This window comes from Podarcis liolepis, assembly GCF_965112155.1.
Source record: "Podarcis liolepis genome assembly, chromosome: 5".
Lineage (NCBI taxonomy): Eukaryota > Metazoa > Chordata > Lepidosauria > Squamata > Lacertidae > Podarcis > Podarcis liolepis.
Genome location: NC_139556.1, coordinates 103505788 through 103529283, shown reverse-complemented (window position 1 = coordinate 103529283; position 23496 = coordinate 103505788). Strand labels below are relative to the sequence as shown.

The following is a 23496-nucleotide window of genomic DNA, read 5'->3' as shown; positions in this document are numbered from 1 at the left end:
TAGAACAGATAATTCCACAGTTGGTCTGTGAGCATGTAGAAAAGGCTATACTGTACTGGGACGCGGGTGGCGCTGTGGGTTAAACCACAGAGCCTAGGACTTGCCGATCAGAAGGTTGGCGGTTTGAATCCCCGTGACGGGGTGAGCTCCCGTTGCTCGGCCCCAGCTCCTGCCAACCTAGCAGTTCGAAAGCACGTCAAGTGCAAGTAGATAAATAGGTACCACTCCGGCGGGAAGGTAAACAGTGTTTCCGTGCGCTGCTCTGGTTCGCCAGAAGCGGCTTAGTCATGCTGGCCACATGACCCAGAAGCTGTACGCCGGCTCCCTCGGCCAATAAAGCGAGATGAGCGCCGCAACCCCAGAGTCGGCCACGACGGGACCTAATAGTCAGGGGTCCCTTTACCTTATACTATACTGAGATGCTTAAATGTTTCTTGGGTTGTCCTTGAATCTTCCTGCCCACTTGCCACCTTTTCCTGCCTCTCCAGGGTGGCCTGCTCCACCCTCGGAGAACCCCTGTGCTGGAGGGGTCCCATCTAACTCTGCAATTCTATGGTCCCAGAGGGACCTTCCCAGTTAAGAGCCGGGCCCAGGCCTTGGCTGATGCCCAGTTTTGTGACAAGAATTCATCACCTGGGACCCTTTATCTCACCAGGCAGACCTGCCCAACATCTGCACAGGGCAGATCTTCGCCTCCCGGGCGCTGGATGCCTCCCTCAGATAAGGCTGGAGGCGCTTTGATCGGCAGCCTGTGCACGACTCTCCCGGCTCAGCAAAATGTCCGGCAAGCGATCTTGGTAAGTGCTGAAAGGCTCCCCGGGGCTTGGAAGGAGCTTCCTCCCTGACCTTCTCCAGCCCATCTCTCTGCCCACCAGGCTGCTGCTCTGCTCTGGGCTCCTGCTGCCTTGAAGGGGGCTCAGAGCTTCAGAGCAGGGGTAGGCAACCTAAGGCCCATGGGCCACAAGTGACCCACGGAGGTCGTTTAACCGGCCCATGAGCCGCCCCCAAACCGAGCCGCCTGCTCGGCGAGTTCCCCCATGCTGCGCTAAATTGGCACAGCATGGCACGGGGACTTGCTTCTACGGCGCCGGAAATAGTGTCTGCGCAGACAGAGACACTGCTGGAAATTGCAGGTGTGCATGCTCATTCACACGCACAATCCACCCCACAGAGGGATCTCCGCTGGAGTGAGCCGGCCCAGGCGAGGTAAACCTTGCTGACCCATTTCAGAGAGACCGGCTCACCCGCAAGCGTGCCAAAGCTCACCTGCATCCACTCGGCCGCCTCCAGCGGTGGAATTGGCAGTGTAATCCCTGTTCGGCATTTGCAAGATCTGATCTATTGGGCTGTGGAACTCCCTGCCTCTTGAGATCAAGCGGGTGCCTTTGCTGCCCTCTTTGGGGCACCTGCTAAAAAGCCTCCTTGTCTAGGCAAGCCTGCCCGGCTGTTTAGAAATGCTGCTGTGAATGGGAATCCATTTTAGCATTTTAACTTTCTGTATGTCTGCCTGATTTTCTTGTTTTAGCTTTCTGTAACTGCTTTGAGGTTGCTGTTTTTTAAGAAAACAAAAACCGTGTATAGATTTTGTGAACTAAATAACGGATCTCCACCTGTCAGCTCCCTTGCTGTGCACGTGTGTGTGTGTGTTTTGTGTGTGTGTGTGAAGCTAGAGCAGCTGCTGTGCATTCAGAACATGCAAGTTTCCGTCCCCTGGCTGAAATTTGGGAGAGCTTCTGCCAGTCAGTGCAGGCTGTATGGGGCTAGATTAGAGGGACGGCAGCTGCCTCTGCTCTTTGGGGAGGGAGGACCCAGCTGGAGGGGAAAGGGTGGTGGGGAGGATCAGGATTTTTCTGAGTATTTTAAAACGACAGTTGTTTCTAGTGGTTGGGAGGGAAAATATAAGAGAGCCGTGAGTCAGAGGCGGCAGCTTCCCTCCCCTGCTTAACCACGATTCTTCCTCTTTGCCAGAAGTCCTGGCTTTGGGGTCAGAAGGCTGGTTGTGGGGGGAATGGGGGCTCAGGGGTCTGGAGGGGAGAAGGCTTTGGCCCGGAGTCAAGGGGCCGGGTCTGCTCCTTGTTTGGACTCCCCAGTGTTAATGGAGAAATCCGAGGGCTCCCTTGGACCAAAAACCAGGGCAACAGCCAGGAAGACCAGAGCAAAACAGCAGACAGTAGGCTTGGTCTTTATTGAAGACCCTCGCGACAGGACTCCCACCTGCCACCAGGTGGAACAAGATGGAAGCCCAGAACAAAAGAAGACCCCCAACTTTTATTAGCTGCTAATCCCCCAAGCTACACCCCTAGAATTACATCACAACTACATCATGACTACATCATTGACACATCACAAAGAGGAGGGGTTGAGGGAGGAGTTGTGGTGGTAACCTGAGTGTCTTGTCACCTGTCCGGTTCCTCCTTTCCCCTCCCCATGATTACATTCCAGAGGACAAAGAGGAGTTTACTGTTTCCTTCCCCCAGAGGGAAGGGCTGGTCACTGTCCTTTGTTTCAGTCCGTGCTGAATCCACTCCCATTTGCAGGTCTTTTGTGAGTGTAATGATCTTCTGTCTAGGACCATCAAGATTGGCATGCCAACTGGGCAGGTTTCCTGCGGATGTGTTGGTACGTTCATTATGGCTGCCCTGTATCAAAGCTTCCCCGTTTTGTAGTCCTTCCTTCATGGAGTAAAATAAAAGTGGAACAGTGCAGATCCAATGTATGGTGGATTTTCTATGAATTTATAACAGAAGCGTAGCGTATGTAGTGTGTGTGTGTGTGTGTGTGTGTGTGTGTGTGTGTGTGTGTGTGGTTTGTACAAACTGAATGATGGGGGGGGGGAGTTCCTGCAACACCAGTTAGATGAGCTGCCTCCAGCCTTCTCAGACGCTCCTTCCGCCCAGACGTGCATTGGGGAACCCGTTTCTTCATTTTTCAGCGTCTGGTTGAGATGGGTGAGCTCAAATCCTGCAGGATCCGGCCATCAGTGGCTCCTAACCACAACGACTGCCTTCTGCCTCTCCTGTCAGAGCCCCACAGAGGAGGGAGAAATCCCACTTGCAGGCTTGTTGGTTAACAAGTTGCCTTTCCACCCCTCCTTTTTCTCACGGTGGTCTACGTGGCCCTCTTCCCTCTCCTCATTTCACCCCCCCAACAGCCCTGTGAGGTGGGTTAGGCTGAGGGGCAGTGACTGACCATCCCCTGGTGGGATAGGAGAGGTGGGGGGGGGGAATCACATCTGGTAACCAATTTCCCCCTTTGGTTGCAAATAGTACATGGGGAGAGAAGTCTAAAAATCCTGGGACACAACTTATCACAAATTTGCCTTCTTTTCAGCTCCCCCACCCGACTACCAAGGTCAGATCCAGTGAACTTTATGGCCAGGTGGGGGATTTGAAGCCTGGCTCTACCCACTAGACCCTCTCCCTCAGGGCATCTGGTGGCCCCTGTGAGAAGAGGACTCTGGACTCGATGGGCCATAGGCCTCATTCAGCAGGACTCTTCTTATGTTTCTGATGGCAATTTTGCCTGGAATGAGCTCTGTAAGGGAAAACATGTGGGAATGTTCAGGGATGCAGGAGAGGATATATTGTTTGATTATAGCCTTTCCAACTTGTGTTAACAAGTTCACAATTTAGCAGAGTAACATTCTCCTTTTTAAACTCACAGTGGATGCCTTTGCTCAGGCTCGCTAAAGCCTCTATAATAACTGTTCTGTTATTTCCCCCTTATTCCCTCATAAAAGATAAGACACGACACAGTCTTCTATAAAAGTATAAAAAGAGTTTACTCACATTCTGTTCACAATCGGATCCCAGAAGGCAGACTTAGCTTAGAAAAGTAACATACATCTGGAAACTATCTCATAAGGAGACAGTCCCTCTGGAAGCCAAGAGAGCATCTTTGGCTAAGCAGATGTTGCTTCTTCGATGCATGTGGTCAAAGGGAGAGAGAGGTGGCTGCCCTGCCTTGTGCTTTTGTCGTTACCTGCACAGGTGAGGCCACGCCCACCTCTAGTCACATGCAGAGGAAGTCTGTCCCAGCCCAGAAGGAAACAGGAAGTTGACCTGCTGGCTGGACAAACATTCCTCCCCATGTGTAAACATGTTCACTCTAGGAATGTTGTATTTGACTGCTCCCACAAAACAGCAGATTGTGAAGGAGCGGAGGGTGTGCAGGATGCAGCAGACACCACGAATCCGGACGCTTCAGCTGCAGAGAGGCTTGCCAGATGTGCACTCTCTTGGTGAAAAGGCTAATGGACACCTCTTGCTTTCTTCCAGGATGGTGCCCACAGTGGCCATTGTCCTCCTCCTCTGCCTGGCCTTTGGAACTGGCCAGAGCCCGCCCGCCTGCACAGGGGCCTACGACTGCCCCAAGGCCCACCAGGAAGTCTACACCAAACTAAGGGACGTGACGGAGATCCCAAAGACCGCCAGCACCATCATCACCGAAATGATCTTTGTGCAAACCAGCCTAACACAGATCAAGAGCGGAGCCTTCCGGAACATGCCTGGCCTGCAGAAAGTCCTGTTCATTGGCAACAAGATCAAAACCGTAGAGGTGGGGGCCTTTGATAACTTGGAGAAACTGGATGAGCTGGAAATCACGCAGGCTGAGCTGGACGACCTCCCTGTGGGCACCTTCCGCTCTCTTCCTCGCTTGCAGAAGCTGAATCTGCGGGACTCTCAGATCAAGGGCCTCCAGAAAGGACTCTTTGAGGATCTCGGGGAGCTGGAGGAGATCTACCTGCATATGAACGAGATCCCTTCTCTCCCCGAAGGCGTCTTTGATGGGCTCTCCAACCTGACCTTTTTGCACCTGGCCAAGAACAAGATCGCTGCCATCCCAGAGGACGTCTTCAAGGAACTTCCTCGGCTGAAGGTCCTCCGGCTGTACGAGAACGAGATCAGAGACCTCCCGGAGGGGAGTCTGGACAGCCAGCAGGACCTGACGGAGCTCGGCCTCCAGAAGAACAAGATCCGCACGCTGCCTCCCAGGGTGCTGAGGAACAAGCCCAACCTGGAGAAGCTTTTCCTGGAGCACAACCTCTTGGAGACCCTCCCGGATGAGGCCTTCTTTGGACTGAGGAAGCTGAAGCAGCTGACCCTGGCTTCCAACCGGCTGAAAGGTCTCCCCGGCCGGCTCTTTGGGGAGATGCCTTTGCTCACCCAGCTGGACCTGAGCAAGAACGCTTTGCAGGCTCTTCCAGCGGGGGTCTTTGCCAACCTCACGGGGCTCACAAAGCTCACCTTGTCCCACAACCAGCTGGCAGGCCTCCCTCTCGGTGTTTTAACAGGCCTCCGCAAACTCTCTGAGCTCAACGTGGAGGCAAACAAGCTCTCGTCTCTGGAGGGTCTCCTGCCACCTTCCCTCCCGGGGCTGAAGACCCTGAGGCTCCGCCAGAACCAGCTGGAGACCATCCCTCTGGGCCTCTTTGACAGCTTCACGAAGCTCTCCTCCCTGTATCTCGGGGAGAATCCGTGGAGGTGTGACTGCCTCCTTCTCTACCTCCACCGATGGATGAGCAGCAATCCCCAAAAAGTGAAGGACGCCGCAAAGGTCATGTGCGGAAGCCCCAAGGATCTGCTGGGCAAAGCAGTCCGTTCCTTGGCAGAAGATCAGCTGGTTTGCCCAACGACTGTGCCCATTTCAAGCAGCGCTCTGCCCACAACCACTTTCCCTCCTCCTGCCACAACAAGGATGAGCACAACACTCCCCCCATCTCCTAAAAAAGCCACCGTTGCTGCAACCACCTCCGTTTCTGAGCCTGTCACCACCACAAATGCAGCCACAACCCTCCGAGCCACAGAGGCTCTGACCTCAACTCCTCAAATCACCACCTCTGAGAGTCTCACTGAAACCTCACAGACCATGACCACTAGTGGGACATCCTCTGAAACCACCAGCATCACCAGCACAGGGGCTCCAACTTCAACTCCTCACACCTCCACCATCACCACTCCAAGTCCCACCTCAGCCGAGACAAGCCCTGAAATTGCCACCACCACTGAGATCTCAAGCACAACCTCTGTGTCCATCACAACCCCGGCCACAACCCCCGGGGCAGCCACAACCATCGCTCACCTGCCACCCACAACCGCTCAGATCACAATGACAACAAAGGTTCAGACCACGGTCCCTGAAATTACCAGTGCCAAGACTGCGGCTGCCACAGCTGGCTTCACAACTGGGATGTCACATACCACCCCTTCTGGTGCCACCACAACTGCTCAGATCTCCACAACCATTGCCAGGACAACCATCACAACTTCTGAATCCTCCACAAGCCGCCCTGGTACATCGGCCACCACACCTGTGCTGCCTGGGACAACCAGCAAGGCAGTTGCCACCACACCTTCACCGCTTGAGACCACCCCTACGGAGACATTCTCTTTGGTGGCGGCTTCCACAATGTGCCTTGACAACGTCAGTCTTCCAGGTGAATGCAGGTCCGGGTCTTTGTCTCCAGAACCGACAGCCAGGTTGGACCCGACTACACGTCCTGAGACGCCCCCGTCGCCCACCTCTGCTGTGACACAGGCTCCCCTGCCCACCACTGGCTGGGTGACAACCTCTCCAGCTGCTGCCAGCTGCACCTTTTGCTCCTCGGCTGTCACGCCAGCCAGGGCTTCCCTTCCTCCGAGCCCAAGGCCCGGCCGTCCAGCCAGCCCCCCTCAGGCTCCGTCCCAGAAAATCCAGGCCTGGGGCTCTTCGCTGAGTTCCAACTACCGGTACTGCAAGCTGTCTGCGATGATGTATTTGTCCATGCTGTGTCTTGAAATCTGCTGCACCGCTGCCTTGGCCAGGTGTGTCTACGCCCTGCACAGAGCCACGCGCTCCATGGACTCGCCCACTGTGCCGGTCAAGCTGGTGAAGGTGAAGCCCAGAAGGATGAAGCTGTGATGGTGTTTGGCCACAGGAGAGACCTTGACAGGATGCTAGAATCATAGGGCTGTCAGGGAGTCCAGAGGTCATCTCACTCAAGCCCCTGCAATGCAGGAATCACAGCTAGAGAATCCCTGACAGGTGGTCCTCCAAGCTCTGTTTAGAAACCTCCAATGGATCCTAGATTGGCAGAGTTGGAAGGGATCCCCAGCGGTCATCTAGCCCAACCCCATGCAATGCAGGAATCATGGCAAATTAAATGAGGGAGGTGAAGCAGCAGGGGTGTCAGAGACTTTGGGTTGGGGGGCTGACACTGCTTTAGGGGTGGATTTACACACAGGGGGAAATGCCATAAGTTTTAGATCCATTTCAGTCCGGTTTTCGTCCTGGTTTTGGGACCGAGACGGCTCTGGTTGCCCTAACAGACGATCTCCGTAGACAGCTGGATTGAGGTGGGTCAGGACTGCTGATCCTTTTAGATTTGTCAGCAGCCTTTGACATGGTTGATCATGATCTTCTGGACCACCGCCTCGCAGACGTGGGGATACAGGGCATAGCCCGTAACTGGCTGTGCTCTTTTATCTCTGGTCGGGGACAGAGGGTGGCACTAGGGAGGGAAATGTCGTTGTGCCACTCCTTGGTGTGTGGAGTGCCGCAGGGCGCAATTCTCTCCCCGATGCTTTTTAACATCTTTATGCGCCCCCCTTGCCCAGATTATCCGGAGCTTTGAGCTGGGCTGTCACCAATATGCTGATGACACTCAGCTCTATCTGCTGATGGATGGCCACACCGACTCGGCCCCGAATACACTGACCAGATGCTTGGAAGCTGTGGCTGGATGGTTTTCGTGGGAGCCGATTGAAACTAAATCCTTCAAAGACAGAGGTCCCCTGGCTGGGTCGGGATGGCATGGGGATGAGGAACCAACTCCCTTCTCTTGCGGGGGCCCAATTAGTGCCATTGCCTTCCGTTAAGAGTTTGGGTGTAATCCTTGACGCCTCCCTTTCCATGGAGGCGCAAGTTACAGCAACAGCCAAGGCGACATTTTTCCACCTTTGCCGCATCAAGCAGTTGGTTCCTTACCTTTCCCGCCCCGACCTGGCCACAGCGATCCATGCGGCGGTCATCTCCAGGCTTGACTACTGCAATTTGCTCTACGCGGGGCTGCCCTTGAAGCTGACCCAGAAACTCCAGCGGGTGCAGAATGCTGCAGCGAGGCTCCTCACGGGGTCTTTGCCATGGGAGCATATTCACCCAGTGCTTTTCCAGCTGCGCTGGCTCCCGGTGGAGTACAGGGCCAGATTTAAGGTGCTGCTTTTGACCTTTAAAGCCCTTCACGGCCTAGGACCCTCGTACCTACGGGACCGCCTCTCCCGGTATGCCCCACGGAGGACCCTAATGTCCAGATACAGCAACACCCTAGTGGTCCCGGGCCCTAAGGAAGTCAGATTAGCCTCAACCAGAGCCAGGGCCTTCTCAACACTGGCTCCAGCCTGGTGGAACGCTCTGCCTCATGAGACCAGGGCCCTGCAGGATCTGATTTCTTTCCGCAGGGCCTGTAAGACAGAGTTGTTCCGTCTGGCCTTTGGCTTGGAGCCAATTTGATTCCCTCCCTCCCTCTCTTTCTTTTTTCTTTTCCTTCTCCTCCTGCGATGAGGCTACATTTTAATATTTTAATGTTTCAATATTTTAATGTATTTTTTAATTTTTGTTTTTAAGTTGTAATCATTTAACTTGTTTTTATTATTGCTTGTAAGCCGCTCTGAGCCCGCCTTGGCTGGGGAGGGCGGGGTATAAATAAAAATTATTATTATTATTATTATTATTATTATTATTATTATTATTATTAAGTCAGAAATTAAATTCTTACAAAAGAAAAGAAAAAGCTATGTAAATATCACATAGAAATAGTTTGCTCTCTGGCACCATCTGGTGTTGCATGTTTATAACACATTCAAAATGTTGTTTTTCCTAATGTAGCCGAGTCCTAGGGGTCTCCCTCACCAGTGCAACAATTTGCTTAAATTGTAGGCTTATCTTAGGTATGACTATTGTGATAGGAATAAAAAATTAAGGTCTTATATATATTTGCCAGACAAACACGTACATAAATGTATGGGCCACATGTCTGAGGCAGCACAGGAGGGCAGCCCTGGAGCCATTTTGGCTCCCAAACTGACCAGATGTTTTCTCTGCAAAGTCAAAGGAAAATGGAAAAGACTCCCCATTGTCTTTTCATTCACAAATCCTGTTTTAAGGGTATGTCTGTGTATGAATAGGGTGAGCCTGTGACCTGATTCAGGAACTAAGTATTTGTCATTACAAAAGACTGGCCAGGCTCTCCAGGGTATCCAATCAAGTAACCTGCCAGACAGGAGATAAACAACGCACTCAGATTTCTGCTGTAGACCAGCCCTTTCTGTGATGTAAGTATGATGTATCTGGGGGGTGGTCTTAGGTTGCACCCCTTCTGTGATGTATGTATGATGTTTCTGGGTGTGGTCTTGGACTCCAGGGTGGGCAAAGGCTTGCACACCATTGTTCTGGGTTCCTCCTCCCGCCTGTGTTTGGGGAGTGAGGACCCTGTTGCAACATTCAATAAAGATCAGGCTTACTAGCTCAGTGTTTCCCAACCACTGTTCCGCGGCACACTAGTGTGCCGCGAGATGTTGCCTGGTGTGCCGCGGGAAAAATTAAAAAATTCGAAAGATTTTCTTTTTTTAAAGTCAAATTTTTGATTGGGGCGCCGTCACTAGATGACCCCTGGGGTTCCCTCCCTCCCTCCCGCTCTGTGCCTCCCTCCTCCTCCTCCTCCGGGGAGGCCCTTCCTGGCTCTCGGCCAAGGCTTGGCGGCTGCCACTCACTCACTCGCTCGCCCACCCGTCCCTCCATCCCTGCACCCGGCCTCTCCCCCTCCGTCCCCGGTGCGGGGGCTGCCGGGATCCGTAGTCCCCTCGCCCTTGGGCTCCGCGCCCGCGCGGGGTGCGCGAACTACGTTTCCCAGCGTGGCCTGGCGGGCTGGGCGTTTTGTTTGAAGCGCTCTTCTCCCGGCCATGGAATGAGCGCGGCGGCGGCGGCCGGGCGGGCAGGGGCTCTTCCGCGCAGACCCCGCGCAGCCTGCCTGCGCCCCCGCGGAGATCGGGCAGCAGGATGGAGCCCAGGGATCCCCGCGGAGGCGGAGCAGCGGCGGCTGCCCCCCAGGTAGGGCTGCGTCGGGGGGGGGGTTATTTTTGCAATGCTGCATCCGCGCCGGAGGGGACGCATCGGACTGCGGGGAGACCCCTTGGCGGGCATGCAAGGCAATGCATGCGTGCAGGCGTTGCATGGAGTGCAGTGCAATGCAATGGCAACGCGGCGCCCTGCATGCATGCATGCAACTTCCACCGGCGCTCCGGACTTGGCAGGTGAGGGGGTCCCCAGTGGGCGGCAGAGAGAGCCGGGAGGGCGAAGGGGAGCCAGGGGGGAGCAGCGCTGCTCCCCAAGCCGAGCCCGGGGGGAAACTTCGGCGTCGTTGCGCCGGGTGTTGGAAGCGGAGGCTGGCGGGGGCCCCTCACCTGCAAAACCTGGTCGCCTCTCATATATTTCGTGCATTGCATTCATCGCCCGCTTTCTCCTCCAAGGAGCTCCCGGGGGCGCGCGGGGTTCTCCCCGTGTTATCCTCGCAACAACAGCCCTGCGAGGTGGGTCAGGCGAGTGGCCCAAGGGAGCACCCAGGGATTGTCCTGGCCAGGTGGGGTGATTTGAACCCTGCTCTCTGCCCGGTCTTCGTCCTCATTTAGCCCCCACATGTGCATGACTGTGCATGACTGAGGTTTTCCCCCCTCGTCTTGGCTATGGTGTGAGTCTGTGCTGTTAATTAATGGGGTTCTGCCTTCGGAGAAGATGAGCCAGCCCTCAAGGAGGTGATTATGTAATTTGCTAGCAATTCATGTCCCTCCCGGCGTGACGCTGCGCGCTGACGTCACGGGGCTGTAATGGTGGTGTGCCTCGAGATTTTTTTCATGAAACAAGTGTGCCTTTGCCCAAAAAAGGTTGGGAAACACTGTACTAGCTGCTTTGCTTCTCAGTATTCTCTGCTTGGCCTCTGTTTTTTTCCTCCGACCGATGGAGAACCTGCAAAGGACTCTGAAAGAGCTCTTGTGTCCCCCATAAGGAAATAAGGGCAGATTTCCGTTTATTACACGGGTCCTGCTGAGTGTGATCCCAAGAGACTCTCTCACAGGCACATTTGCACCCAGGGTCATGCCCTGCTGCCAGCCTGTGCCAGGAGATGATTCTGTGGGGTGTGAAACACAGAGCAGTTAAACACAACATTCCTAGAGCAGACATGTTTAGACATGAGGAGGGATGCTTGTCCAGCTAGTAGATAAACTTCCTGTTTCCTCCTGGGCTGGGACAAACTTCCTCTGCATGTGACCAGAGGTGGGCGTGGCCTCACCTGTGCAGGTAACAAAAGCACAGGGCAGGACAGCACATCTCCCTCTTCTCTATTTTGCTTTCGTCAAAGAAGCATCAGCCTGAGATGCTATTGGCTCCAAAGGAACTATCTCCTTATGGGATAGATTCCAGGTGTACGTATTTTGTAACTTAAGTCTGCCTTCTGGGATCCATTTGTGAACAGAATGTGAGTAAACTCTTTTATATACTTTTATACAAGACTGTGTCATGTCTAATCTTTTTAAGAGGGAATAAAGGGGAAATTACCAGGAAACTTATTTTAGAGGCTTAAACAAGCCTGGCAAAGACACTATCTGCTGTACAAGTTTAAAAGGGGAATGTTACTCGGCTAAATTGTAGAACTTGTTAACACAAGTTGGGAAGGATATAATTCAACAATATATCCTCTCCTGCCTCCCTGGACATTCCCACAGATTCCTGGCCAGATCCCTGGGCTTTGGCTGCCCCCCACCCCCCCACAGCTCAGGCTCCCCAGGGGAGGGGAGAAATTTGTAGTTGGAATCTTAGAATGGTGGAGTTGGAAGGGACCCCAAGAGGCATCTAGTCCACCCCCTTGCAAGGCAGGAATCACAGCTAGGGGCAGTCATTTAATGCAGGGCTGGCAAAGCATGGGTGGCAACGAGGCAATGCCAGCAGGTGGGAGCTCGATGCACAGCAAGGTGGAAGGGCCTGTTGTTGTTGTTGAATTCAAGATTAAACTGGGGGAAAGTCATGCCAAAAGCATTTAAATGCAGCCGCTTTCTGTGGTCTTGGTGATGTTCCCTTGCAATAACCAGAGATGCCAGGGGGCTCACAGCAACTGCAGCAGGGGGTGGGCGAAGGAGCACCCCTGGAATACACAAAGGGTGTCTCAGCAGTTCTCTCCCAATGACTCCGGCCTGGAGGCTTTAGCTGTGCGGCAGCGCCTCCCAGTGGACGGAGGACAAATTCCAAAGAGGGAAGGATTACTCTTTTTTCGAGCAAAAGTTCTGGAGTTAGACTCAGAAAATCATGGAATTGTAGAGTTGGAAGGGGACCCTGAGGGTTATCTAGTCCAACCCCCTGCAAGGCAGGAATCTGTGTTAGTCATTGTTAAGACAATGCCCATCCCTGGATAAATATATTGTTGAAGGACTTTTTTTTTTAAGTACATATCCCTAAGCCAAGCTTCTTTCTTAGAATTATTATGGGTCACTTAGCAGGATAATGACCCTTTCTCACCTCATTGCAAGCCGTTATGGAAATTACGGGGGGGGGGCACAGCTTTAAAGTTAAATGTTACAAATATTATGCCTGAATGTATCCTTTCAACTTGACAGCTCAGGGAAGTTACCTAGCTTTAAAAATAATATAAAATCAACTCCTTTGCCAGCTTCCTCCATTCCAAAGCTATTTTCCCCTTGAAAAAGGACTCCAGGAAGTTCCCAGAGGTGACAATTGCTGAGCTGATTGTTGGCCAAGGAAAGCCTAATCCCATCACCAAACTTGCCAAGGGCCAGACATGCAAAGGAAGTTCTCTTGTACTTTGGGTGGTGGGACTTCGGAGGTGTTTGGCTGTGCTAATCTTATACCCGAGTCTTGCCCTGCCATGTCTGCTTATGCTAATCTTGTACCAAGGACTCGTCTGAACATGTTTGCCAAGGTTAAACTAGTGTAACCCCTGTCTACCCCTCCCCTTTTGTGACATGTCAGTGATGTAGCAATGATGTAGCAATGATTCTGTACGAACTGTATTCTGGGATATGGTGGGAAAGTTTTAAAAGTCTTTGTCACCCCATCCATGGGGTTCAAATTTCCTCTTTGAACCTATTGCGCAATAAACTTTGGTCTACAGCGATTTCCTCCGGTTGGTGGCTGGACTCCTTCCTTTATTCCGCAGGGACCCGCGATGAGCTGGGTGACTTGAGCAGCCTCACACCTAGATTTTTCCATAACACAAGCTAAGCAACAAGGACTGTAATCAGATTTGAATTAACTGGGAAGAGACTTCAGCACAGGAGCAGAAGAAGAGCTTGATCAGGGATCAGGCCAGTGACCCTTCTAGTCCAACATGCTGTTCTCACAGGGCCCAACCTAGCTGGGTGGCCATTCCTGTCTCCTGTAGGAGGGAGTTCCACAGGTTAACTACGACTCCCAGCTCTTCTATGGCTTCAAAACACACCAATGGGAAACACCTTGAGGTCCAGCTGCAGGATCAGTCCCTGCTCAAGGAACACAGCCACAAGAACAGGCTGGGCAATGATAGGACCCTGTTATGAGAATTATAAGGTCTAAGATATAAAGGAAATGTACCAGGCAAACACACACATAAATAAATATATAAACCACATGTCTGAAACAGTACAGGAAAAAGTTCCTGAAACCATTTTGTCTCTCCCAAATTGAATGCTTCTCTGCAAGGACAAAGGAAATGGGAAAAACTCCCAATTGTCTCTTTGCTTACAAATCCTGTCTTAAGGGCCTATGTGTATGAATAGGGTGAGCCTGTTACCTGGACTTGGGAATTAAGTATTTTCCATCACAAAAGAATGGCCAGGCTCTCCAGGAGAACCCATTAACAGGTTTCCTGCCAGACAGGATTTCTGCTGTAGACTGCCCCTTCTGTGATGTATGTATGATGTTTTGGGGGTGGTCTTGGGCTCCAGGGAGGGCAATTTCAAAAGTCTATATAAGGGCTTGCACACCATTGTTCTGGGTTCCTCCTCCCTCCTGAGTGGGGTGAGTGGGGACCCTGTTGCAACAGTTTAATAAAGACCAGGCTTACTAGCTGCTTTGCTTCTCAATATTCTCAGCTTGGCCTCTTATTTTCTCCTATCGATACAGAAACTACAAAGGACTCTATATGGGCTTTTGGGTACCCCATAAGGGAAAAGGAACAGTTTTTTTTTCTTATAACAGACCCCAATACCAGCTGATGCCACGACTGGCACCCTTAATTAGTTTATTTCCTAACACTTATACACTGGTTGATTGCAAACAGACAAACCTCAAAACCTCAAAACAGTGTACAAAAAGAAAAAATAAACACCAGGAAAATGTACGACAATACTTTAAAACATATGGAAATGTACAATACTAAAGCAGATTAAAATTCACCTCCACTTTCCAAGCATCTGGGCAGCCTTATCTAAACATGAATATTTTTCAGCAAGGAGCCAGCAGAGGGCACCAGCTAGCCATGTATGCTGGCTGCCCCGCTCCGCAGGGGTGAATGTTGCAGGCCTGGGTGGTTTCCACTGGGAATCCAGTGCTCTCCCTGCAAAGCCTTTCCGCCTGTAGTTACAGCAGAGTCGCCCTCAAATCTGGCTTGCTGGTTTCCATAGGCATCCTCTGCCCAGGGCTGCAGGTGCACAACATGTCCAGGGGTCCACTCTTAGGTGTTCACCCTGGGATTCAACTTGGGAAGCAGCCCCTGGACCTGCTGCGCTGCTGCCACCGCCCGCAAGCTCAGAGAGGGGCAGGTGTCTCCTAGGTGGGCAGAGGGAGGGAGGGCTGCCTGAGCTCAGGTCCAGGTGCCGTGGGCTGGAGCGCTTCTTGGGAAGGGCCTGGAGACCTGACACTCACCTGCCCTCCACCAGGTGGCAGGAAATGGTCTCAGGACTGCATTGCTGAACCCTCAGCTCCAACAACATCTGGAAAAAGCAGAAGCCAAGTGGGGGGGGGGGGAGAAGAGGCAAGAGGAGCAGGTAACCAGAGCCAGGTGGGCTGATGCCTGGCAGCTTATCCATGTTCCTCTCCAGCCCTTGGGGGTGGGTGGGTTGCTCACTTCAAGGGGCTTCTGGCAGGCGGAGCTGAGCCCAGGTGAGAGAGGCCTGCAAGGCCACCTGGACCTTTGGGGCGGAGGCGGGGGGGGGAGCATTAGCACAACATCATCACATCCAGGGCGGGTGGGGTGCTCAGGAGGCAGGCAAGGACCTGTAAAGGTTTCAGGTGGGTGGAAGAGCATCTTTTCCGGAGGTCTGCAGATGGAATGACCCCCCCCCCCCCAGGAAAGGTGGGTGGGATTTTTTTTAGTTTAGAGAAAAGGCGAGGACAGACTCCTCCTCAATTCTGTTTGCCTTGCTGCTTTCCTCCTGAGGTTTAGCTCTGAATCGGAACAACGGCCAACTGGGCTTCTTGCAGACTGCTGTTTGTTCCGATTGAACGCTAAAGAGCAGGTTTCCCAGGGGAAAGTGGCAGGAACCCAGGCCTGGAAGCACGGGACAAGCAGAAAATGGCTCAGACCCTCTGCTTCCTGCACACGGGACAAGGGGAAGCGTAGACGAGCCCAGAGAGAAGTGACATGAGAGGAGTTTATAAAATTGTGCACGGCATGGAGAGGAACGTTTTCCTCCCTCTCTCCTAACACTAGAATTGGTGGACATTTGTGGAATATTGGACAATACAGGATGAATACCTGGAAAGACTTCTCCACGCAGCGCAGAATTAGACGACGGAACTTGCTTCTGCAGGAGGCGGTGACGGCAGCCGACTTGGACGCCCCCAAAAGAGGCTTGCCCTCCGCCCCAGCCAACCAACTATTTATGATAACTAGTGGGAAATGTTGCTCCGGCATCTCTGATGATTGTGTAATGAAGCCGGGCAAAATGTCCTGCCTTTGTCCCCCCAGGAACCATGAAAGTCCCTCCCCTTGTTTCCAGGCAGCTCTGAAAGGGCACAATGGCAAAGAGGCCTAACGCTGGGGCGGGCAGAACGCCCCCCGGCCCCCTGGAGGCGGAGGCCATGGAGGGGAGAAGAGATCCTGGGGTCATAAAGCGAGGAAGCCCTGGGATGCCCCGCCAGGGACGGCGCTCTGCAGATGCGTGAAATCACTCCCCAAACCAGCAGTGCAGGGGAAACAGGAGCGTCTACACAGCATAAGCTGATTTTTTAAGAAAAGATTTTGGCAAAATGCATCCATATTTTCTTAAAAAGACAGGAAAAATAGCACAACATCTCCCCACTCTCCTCCCACAGCAACAACACTGCCATGTTTCAATAGCGATATTTCTAAATGTAAAGAATGACACAGTTCTGATTGCCGTTGGGCAACGTATCAGAATAAAATTATGTAGAGCTCGCAATAGATGGTTAAGATAACCAAATGCCTAATGTCACTTGTGGGAGTTTATTGGCTTATTGGTATAAGAAGTAAAGGACCACCATATTGCCAAAAATAATGAGTTTGGTTTTTCTTTTCCATGGGAAAGTTTGGTTTTATGGGCCGTGTTTTCTGCAGTCGCTGTTATCCTTGCATTCTATTTTTTTTTTAATGATATTTATTGAAATTTTACAGACAGTAAAAAGTTACAGAATTAAAAATAAAAAAGAAAAAGAAAAAGAAAAAATGAAAAAATAACAATACAAAAATACAAAGAAAATATATAAAAAGTAAAAAACAATTAAAAACAAATCAATATTTTCATGTCTTATATTTCATTTACTTGTTTCCTGACCTCCTCACACCTCCCTTTTTTGTATTCCAGTTCACATGGTTAATTCAGCAAATCCCTTCCCTCTTTGTTTTTATCTTAATTCTATATCTTAACAAATTATAACTTCGTTTTTTCATCTAGTTATCAATCCATTTTTACATATTCTTTTTAACCTTGTTGCTAAAGCCGTTTTATTTCAATCCAACATCATTTTAACATTCATTAATTTTACAATATTTCTGCAAATAGTCTTTAAATTTTTTCCAATCTTCTTCCACCAACTCTTCTCCCTGGTCTCGGATTCTGCCAGACATTTCTGCCAGTTCCATGTAATCTATCACTTTCATCTGCCATTCTTTCAAGGTGGGTAGATCTTGTGTCTTCCAATACTTTGCGATGAGTATTCTTGCTGCTGTTGTGGCGTACATAAAGAAAGTTCTATCCTTCTTTAACACCAACTGGCCGGCCATGCCCAGGAGGAAGGCCTCTGGTTTCTAGTTATCCTTGCATTCTAATACCAGAGTCCCAATGCAAGGCCTTGAGAGTCTCTCCAGGATCAGGCAATTGAGAATCTCACGGTGGTTGAGGAAAATCTATGAATCCTTTATTCCCAAGTTGCCTGTTGGCATCCTCAAAAGTGTTCAGGGGAGTCAGCTGTGGAGAGCATCTGTTGATTCTAGCTGTGATGGTGCGCTATTTTTTAAAGCATGCTATTGACCTGTTACCGCACTGACTGGCAGCAGCTGCCCAGAGTTTCAGAGGAGAGGCATTCCCAGCCCTGCCTGCAGGTGCTGCTTGAACCTGGGACTTCCCGCATGCAGGGCAGCGGCTCTCCCACCGAGCGATGACGGCTTTTTACCCATTTTATGTCACGCAGGCCCCGAGGTGGTTTCCACAGAAGTGTGCATGGAGTACAACAAAATCAGTAAAATGCCATAAAGTACAATCTGGAGACGCAAACGGATGCCTTGTCATTCCACTCCCATCGTCAGCAGTACACAAAGGAGAGAAGAAACAAAGGCGGTTTCCAAAGGCTTTGAGAAACAAAGGGGTTTTCAGCAAGTGGAAAGAACCCATCAAGAGCCCCCCAGCACCCAGTCCCACTCACTGACCCTTGCCTCTTGCCCTGCTCTCTCCAGGCAAAGGCCGGTGCATCAAAGCCCTGCATCCGAGAGGGTTTTTGTTTCTGCCCTGCGAAAACCTGCTCTTTGGCGCTCAATCGGGGCAAACATCGATTTGGGTTTTCTGCAGATTGCTGTTTGCTCCAACTGAGATTTTCTTCAGATTGCTGTTTGCTCCAACTGAGCTTTAAAGAGCGGGTTTCCATGGGGAAGGCTACGGAGCAAGAAAAAGGGCGTTCAGACATGGAGCTTTAAATCATGGACCATGCCTGGAAAGTGTGGAGGAAAGGAAAGGGTGGAGAAGGCTGAGGACAGTGCAGAAAACCTGGAATGCCAAGAGAGGTGTGTGTGTGCGCGCGCGCGCGCGATGACGCCACTCAGATTCTCTATAAAAACCAACAGACTGATGCCCATTCCAGAGAAAATGCCATGCTCAGCATTTTCCAACTTGGAAAGGTGCCTTGTCAAGCCCAGTGTCCTCATACAGCTGTGCTAGCAGAGGCTGATGGGAGTTGTGGTCCAAACGTCTGGAGGGTGCCATGTTGGGAAAGGCTGGGCTGACAGGGAAGGCAGCCACTCCCCATCACTGCAGGAGCCCCGGAGGAGAAAAATCAGGAACGGCCCAGGAATGCAACAGAGCGGTGGCAACTTTGTTTGTTGTTAACTCCTAAACTCAGCTTTAATTCCTAACTGATTGCAGGTGTCTTTTTGTAAATGGCTTGCATTAATGTTGCCGGCTTTAAAATCATCATTATAACATTGAAAATCACCATGTTAACATTGAAAATGCACTTTTGGGGGTCAGAGGGCAGAGCTGACTTTGCAAATCAGCAGTAAATAGGGATTCAGAAGAAGCAAACCTCTCCAGGACAATAAATCTGAGCGCTTTTCTTACAGGACTGAGACGACCAACATTCCCTAAGCAGGGCCTGCTAGGAACGGTTTTATTTGTGACCTCCCTGGGTTTGCTGCTTGGCCAGCGCCACGCAAGAGAGCCCTCGTGGTCCCTGTGTCTGGGCTGAGGGCGGCTGAAACGTGGCCAAGGAAGGAACGGGTGCTAATTGCCACATAAATTGTGTCTGTTCCCCTGGAGAGGGTGAAGGGCCAAGGGCTCCTGCCGGCCTGCCATCGCCTTAATCAAGTTATCCCCGCGTTGTCGGGGCGTCCAGGCCTGGCTGCTCCCGTCTAGAGGGGGGAAATGCCCTGACAAATTCCTAGCAGCGGGAAGTGGCAGCTCTCCTGCGTGGAAGGATGAAAAGTACCTGCAACCTCGGCTGGCCTCCCTGCTCTCTCACGCTGGGAGAAGGCCTCTGCGACCAGCGCCATGCTGCTTTCGGAGCCCGGCTGGAGAATGGGATGCGCCTTTGAAGGGGAAGCCTCTTCCCAGGGACACAAGGCAGGCGGAGGCAGCACAATGGCGCTGGCAGTGAGGATGCTGGAAAAGGCTGCTTTGCTGCCCCCAGCCCCAGACACGGCACTTTCTCTCCTGTTATGGGGCCCATGGGGACAGGGGGCAGCCGCAGTGCTGGATTTACGTATAAGCTAAGCAAGCTATGGCTTAGGGCCCACTCTCTTGGGGCCCCCGAAATAATTAAAGAAAAAAAATGGATGTACATTTCCAAAATATAAGATAAAAAACAAATAAAATAAAACCTACATACAATGTTTTGTAAGGGACGCAGGTGGCGCTGTGGGTTAAACCACAGAGCCTAGGACTTGCTGACCAGAAGGTCGGTGGTTTGAATCCCCATGATGGGGTGAGCTCCCGTTGCTCGGTCCCTGCTCCTGCCAACCTAGCAGTTCGAAATCACGTCAAAGTGCAAGTAGATAAATAGGTGGGAAGGTAAACTGCGTTTCCGTGCGCTGCTCTGGTTTGCCAGAAGCGGCTTAGTCATGCTGGCCACATGACCCGGAAGCTGTACGCCGGCTCCCTCGGCCAATAAAGCGAGATGAGCGCCGCAACCCCAGAGTCGTTCGCGACTGGACCTAATGGTCAGGGGTCCTTTTTACAGTGTTTTGTGTTGTGTTGACTCCAATTTGCTATGTGCAAATGGCTTGAGATACCTATGAGGTCCATCAATTACCATATAGCATATATTCAACACAAAAAACAGTGACAATTCGTTGTTGACAAAGGACAGCTGGACATACAAAGGTCCTCATTACCTTCAGGAGCTGGGGGCCTCATCCAACCTCAGTCCGGCCCTGCAGCCTACCATTTTTCTGTTAACGGTTCTTTTCCTTACTCCTCTTTTACAGCCATCCAGGTCAGCGGCCATCTCTGCCTCCTGTGGCAGGGAGTTCCATAGCGCTGCATGAGGAAGGACTTCCTTTTATTGTGCAGAATCATTAAACCCTCGAGTTGCAGCTGTCCCAGATGGAGATTGCGCCTGCAACCTTGGCATCAGTGCCTCACGCTAACCAAAGGAGCTACCAGCAGGCAGACCACGGTTTGCTTCTCTAGTCCAACGGCGGCAAAATCTGATGGGCATCAGCTTTGGATAATACAGGATAAAACAGGAAAGCTGTCAAACATGGTTGCGCACTGAAATTTGCTCCTTGGGGCATTTCCTTTCCCATCTCTGGAGGAGTTAATGAGGCAGTGGCTGTGCAGAATGATTGCTGGAGCGCAGCTTTCTCTCCTAACCCAAGAGCAGCAAAATCTGATGGGCAGCATTTTTGGGCAGACAGGACGCCTGCAGACAGAGGGCCTTTGTGTGGGGTAGTCAGGAGCCAGGAACATGAATTTCCAAGGTGGGTGAGCGTCTTTGCATCCCTGGGGTGGCCAATTAAGGGGGAAGCTGCAGGGCCACAGGATTCCATGGGGTTAATGTCAGCGCTAGTCAAGGCCTGAGCCCCTTTTGTCTCTAAAAGGTGATTCCAAATACTTTCCTAATGTTTAACTCTTTCTAAGGGGCAGCTTCTTTTTCTTCTTTCCTCTCCAAAACAGGATGCTGTTTGCCAGCCCATTCCCCTTGTGCCACCCTCTGCAAGGGGCCTTCCTGAGTGCCCAATTAGGGGAGAATGGCCCCTTCTTAACAGCTCACTCCAGGGGAGAGACCTGGGCTTTCTCTCCTAGCTCAGGCGCAAAACACCCCAGACATCCACTAAGAGGCCACTCTCAGGTATCCAACATAGATAAGAAGGAAGTCCTTTACATTGGCTAATTGGGGGCCAAAGGATCCCATTCGTGTCAAAGCACTGAGGTCATTAATCAGATCCTCAGATCAATTTTCTTTAAGGTAAAGGAAACAAGGCAGGGGTGACTCAGGCCTGCTTTTTACTGCCTCTAGACTTCAGACTGGGTGATCCAGAACTCTTTTGAGGTGCCAGTTTATTAAGATCTCAGGGCATCATTTCAATGGTCCTTGGACCTTCACATCAGAGGATGCAGAAAAACCCAGGTCAAGAACTAGGAACCAATTGGAGGTTTCTAAGCAGAGCAGTCCCACCGCCTGCCAACCTAGCAGTTCGAAAGCACAAAGTGCAAGTAGATAAATAGGTACCGCTCCGGCGGGAAGGTAAACGGCGTTTCCGTGTGCTGCTTTGGGTCGCCAGAAGTGGCTTCGTCATGCTGGCCACATGACCCGGAAGCTGTCTGCGGACAAAAGCCGGCTCCCTCGGCCAATAAAGCGAGATGAGCGCCGCAACCCCAGAGTTGGTCACGACTGGACCTAATGGTCAGGGGTCCTTTTACTTTACCTTAAGCAGAACTTGGAGGGACGCGGGTGGGTTTGTGGGTTAAACCACAGAGCCTAGGACTTGCCAATCAGAAGGTCAGTGGTTCGAATCCCCGCGAGCTCCCGTTGCTCGGTCCCTGCTCCTGCCAACCTAGCAGTTCGAAAGCATGTCAAAGTGCAAATAGATAAATAGGTACTGCTCCGGCGGGAAGGTAAACAGTGTTTCTGTGTGCTGCTCTTGCTTGCCAGAAGCGGCTTAGTCCTGCTGGCCACATGACCCAGAAGAGCTTGGATGGCCACCTGCCATGGATGCTTTAGCTGAGATTCCTGCATTGCAGGGGGTTGGACTAGATGTCCTTTGGGGGACACCTCCGACTCTGATTCCATGATTCTAATTCCAAATGTCAGGAGAAGAGCCCCTGGCTGCTCCCACCTCCTGTTTGCACATCTTCCAACTCCTGCACAACCTCAGAAAAGGGGGGAAGCAGCGCTGCTGCCGTGATCCTCCTGAGCTCTTGGCTCTCTGCTCCCCTCCCTCCCTCCCTCTCCATGCAGATGTTACAAGCAAGGCTCCTTCTTCCCTCCTTTCCTCCTTCCCTCCTTCCCTCCTGCCCCAGCAACTGCTTTCCAGCAAATTATTTCTGTAAGATCTCTCCAGCTCGGGAGACAAAGGCCCAGGTATGGCGCCACGGCATGCGGCTGACCTTTCGCATCTCTGGACAAATGTGCAGCAAGTGAGAGGAGGCGGCACAAAGGGAGCCCCCCAGGGCTGGACGGGGCAGTGACCTTGCCGGCCGCGGCTACCTGCTGCTCTGCCACAAAGGAGACCTCGTTCTGGGGAGAGTGAGAAAGGAGGCCCCGCATCATCGTGTGCCTGGCAACGGCCGCTCTCTTCATTATCCCAGGCCGGTTTCTTCAGAAGGGAAGACAACCCCCCCCCCCCGGGATAATAAAGATGTAACAAACGCAAAGAAAGGGCTTTGGAAGACGTCTTAACCCAGGGAAAATGCCAACATCTGTGCGTCTCTGGGCTTCTGCAGAAAGCAGGCGCAGCTGTAAGGAGTCAATTCTCCTTCCCAAAGGCAGGAGGGGAAGAGGCAAAAGATGGTGATCCTGGCCTTTCCCCAGCGCTGCGGGACCGAGTGCTAATCATGCTCCCCCCTCCATCCTTCTTTATTAAAGAACTGGGAGCAGAAGGCGGGGGGGGGGGAGAGCAGTGGCCAAAGAGCTGGAGGGTCCCGGGACACCCTGCCTCGTCCGAAGGAAAGGACGCCACGGGCTTCAGAGGGAAGGCTGCGGAACAAGAGTTTCTTTTGACAGCCCATTTGCAAAGAGAAGGGCAGGCCAATATCTCTAATCCGCTTAGCCCCACTGCCGGGGGTGTTGTTACAAAACAGGGGCACCTAATGCGAGTGTAATGGAGACTTTGTCCAACATGCGCCATCAAAAGGCGAAAGTTCTCTGTTTTGATCTTGAACTCCGATGGAGGCAGGCCCATCCGTTTCTTTTTAAAAGCCATTTCGGGGTGGGGCAGGCCTGGCTTTAATGCAGGGGCTGCCTCTCCCCAAGGGGGTCCTTAACCCACTGATTTTTCACACTGGGAAGGGGGGGGGGAGCTCCTACATCACCCGCCCAAGTTTCCAGGATGAACGGCCACCTCTGTTTCTCACAGCTGGACCCTTTTCGTCTTGCACTTCCAACAGAATATGAGCCTGTCCAGTTCAGCATCTTGCTCTCACAGTGGCCAACCAGAGACCCATTATGGGAAGCCAACAGGTATCACCTGAGCACAGGTGAAAAAACAAGAGACAAGCAGAAGTGTGGATGAGCCCTTAGATCAAGGGAAGTCACAGTCCCACTCCAGGCATCACCTGGAATCCTGCATCCTGTTCTAGGCACCACAATTTTAGAAAGATGTTGACAAGCTGGAAGGTGGGCAGAGGAGGAAGACCTTGTAGGATT

General features: G+C 51.9%; 1 protein-coding gene across 1 annotated transcript; it reads left to right on the top strand.

Annotated features, from left to right (window-relative positions):
* The first annotated feature begins 687 nt into the window (after positions 1–687).
* On the top strand, positions 688–7239 carry LOC310707951 (uncharacterized protein). The gene is made up of 2 exons (XM_083505519.1): positions 688–797; positions 4278–7239. Exons 1-2 carry the CDS (start codon positions 778–780, stop codon positions 6898–6900), a joined length of 2643 nt encoding a protein of 880 aa, XP_083361645.1. The 5' UTR covers positions 688–777; the 3' UTR covers positions 6901–7239.
* The last annotated feature ends 16257 nt before the right edge of the window (positions 7240–23496 follow it).

Coding starts and splice junctions, on each gene's coding strand:
- LOC310707951 (XM_083505519.1), top strand. CDS start 778: ATGTCCGGCAAGCGATCTTG. Junction 798..4,277: donor ATGTCCGGCAAGCGATCTTG/GTAAGTGCTGAA, acceptor GCTTTCTTCCAG/GATGGTGCCCACAGTGGCCA.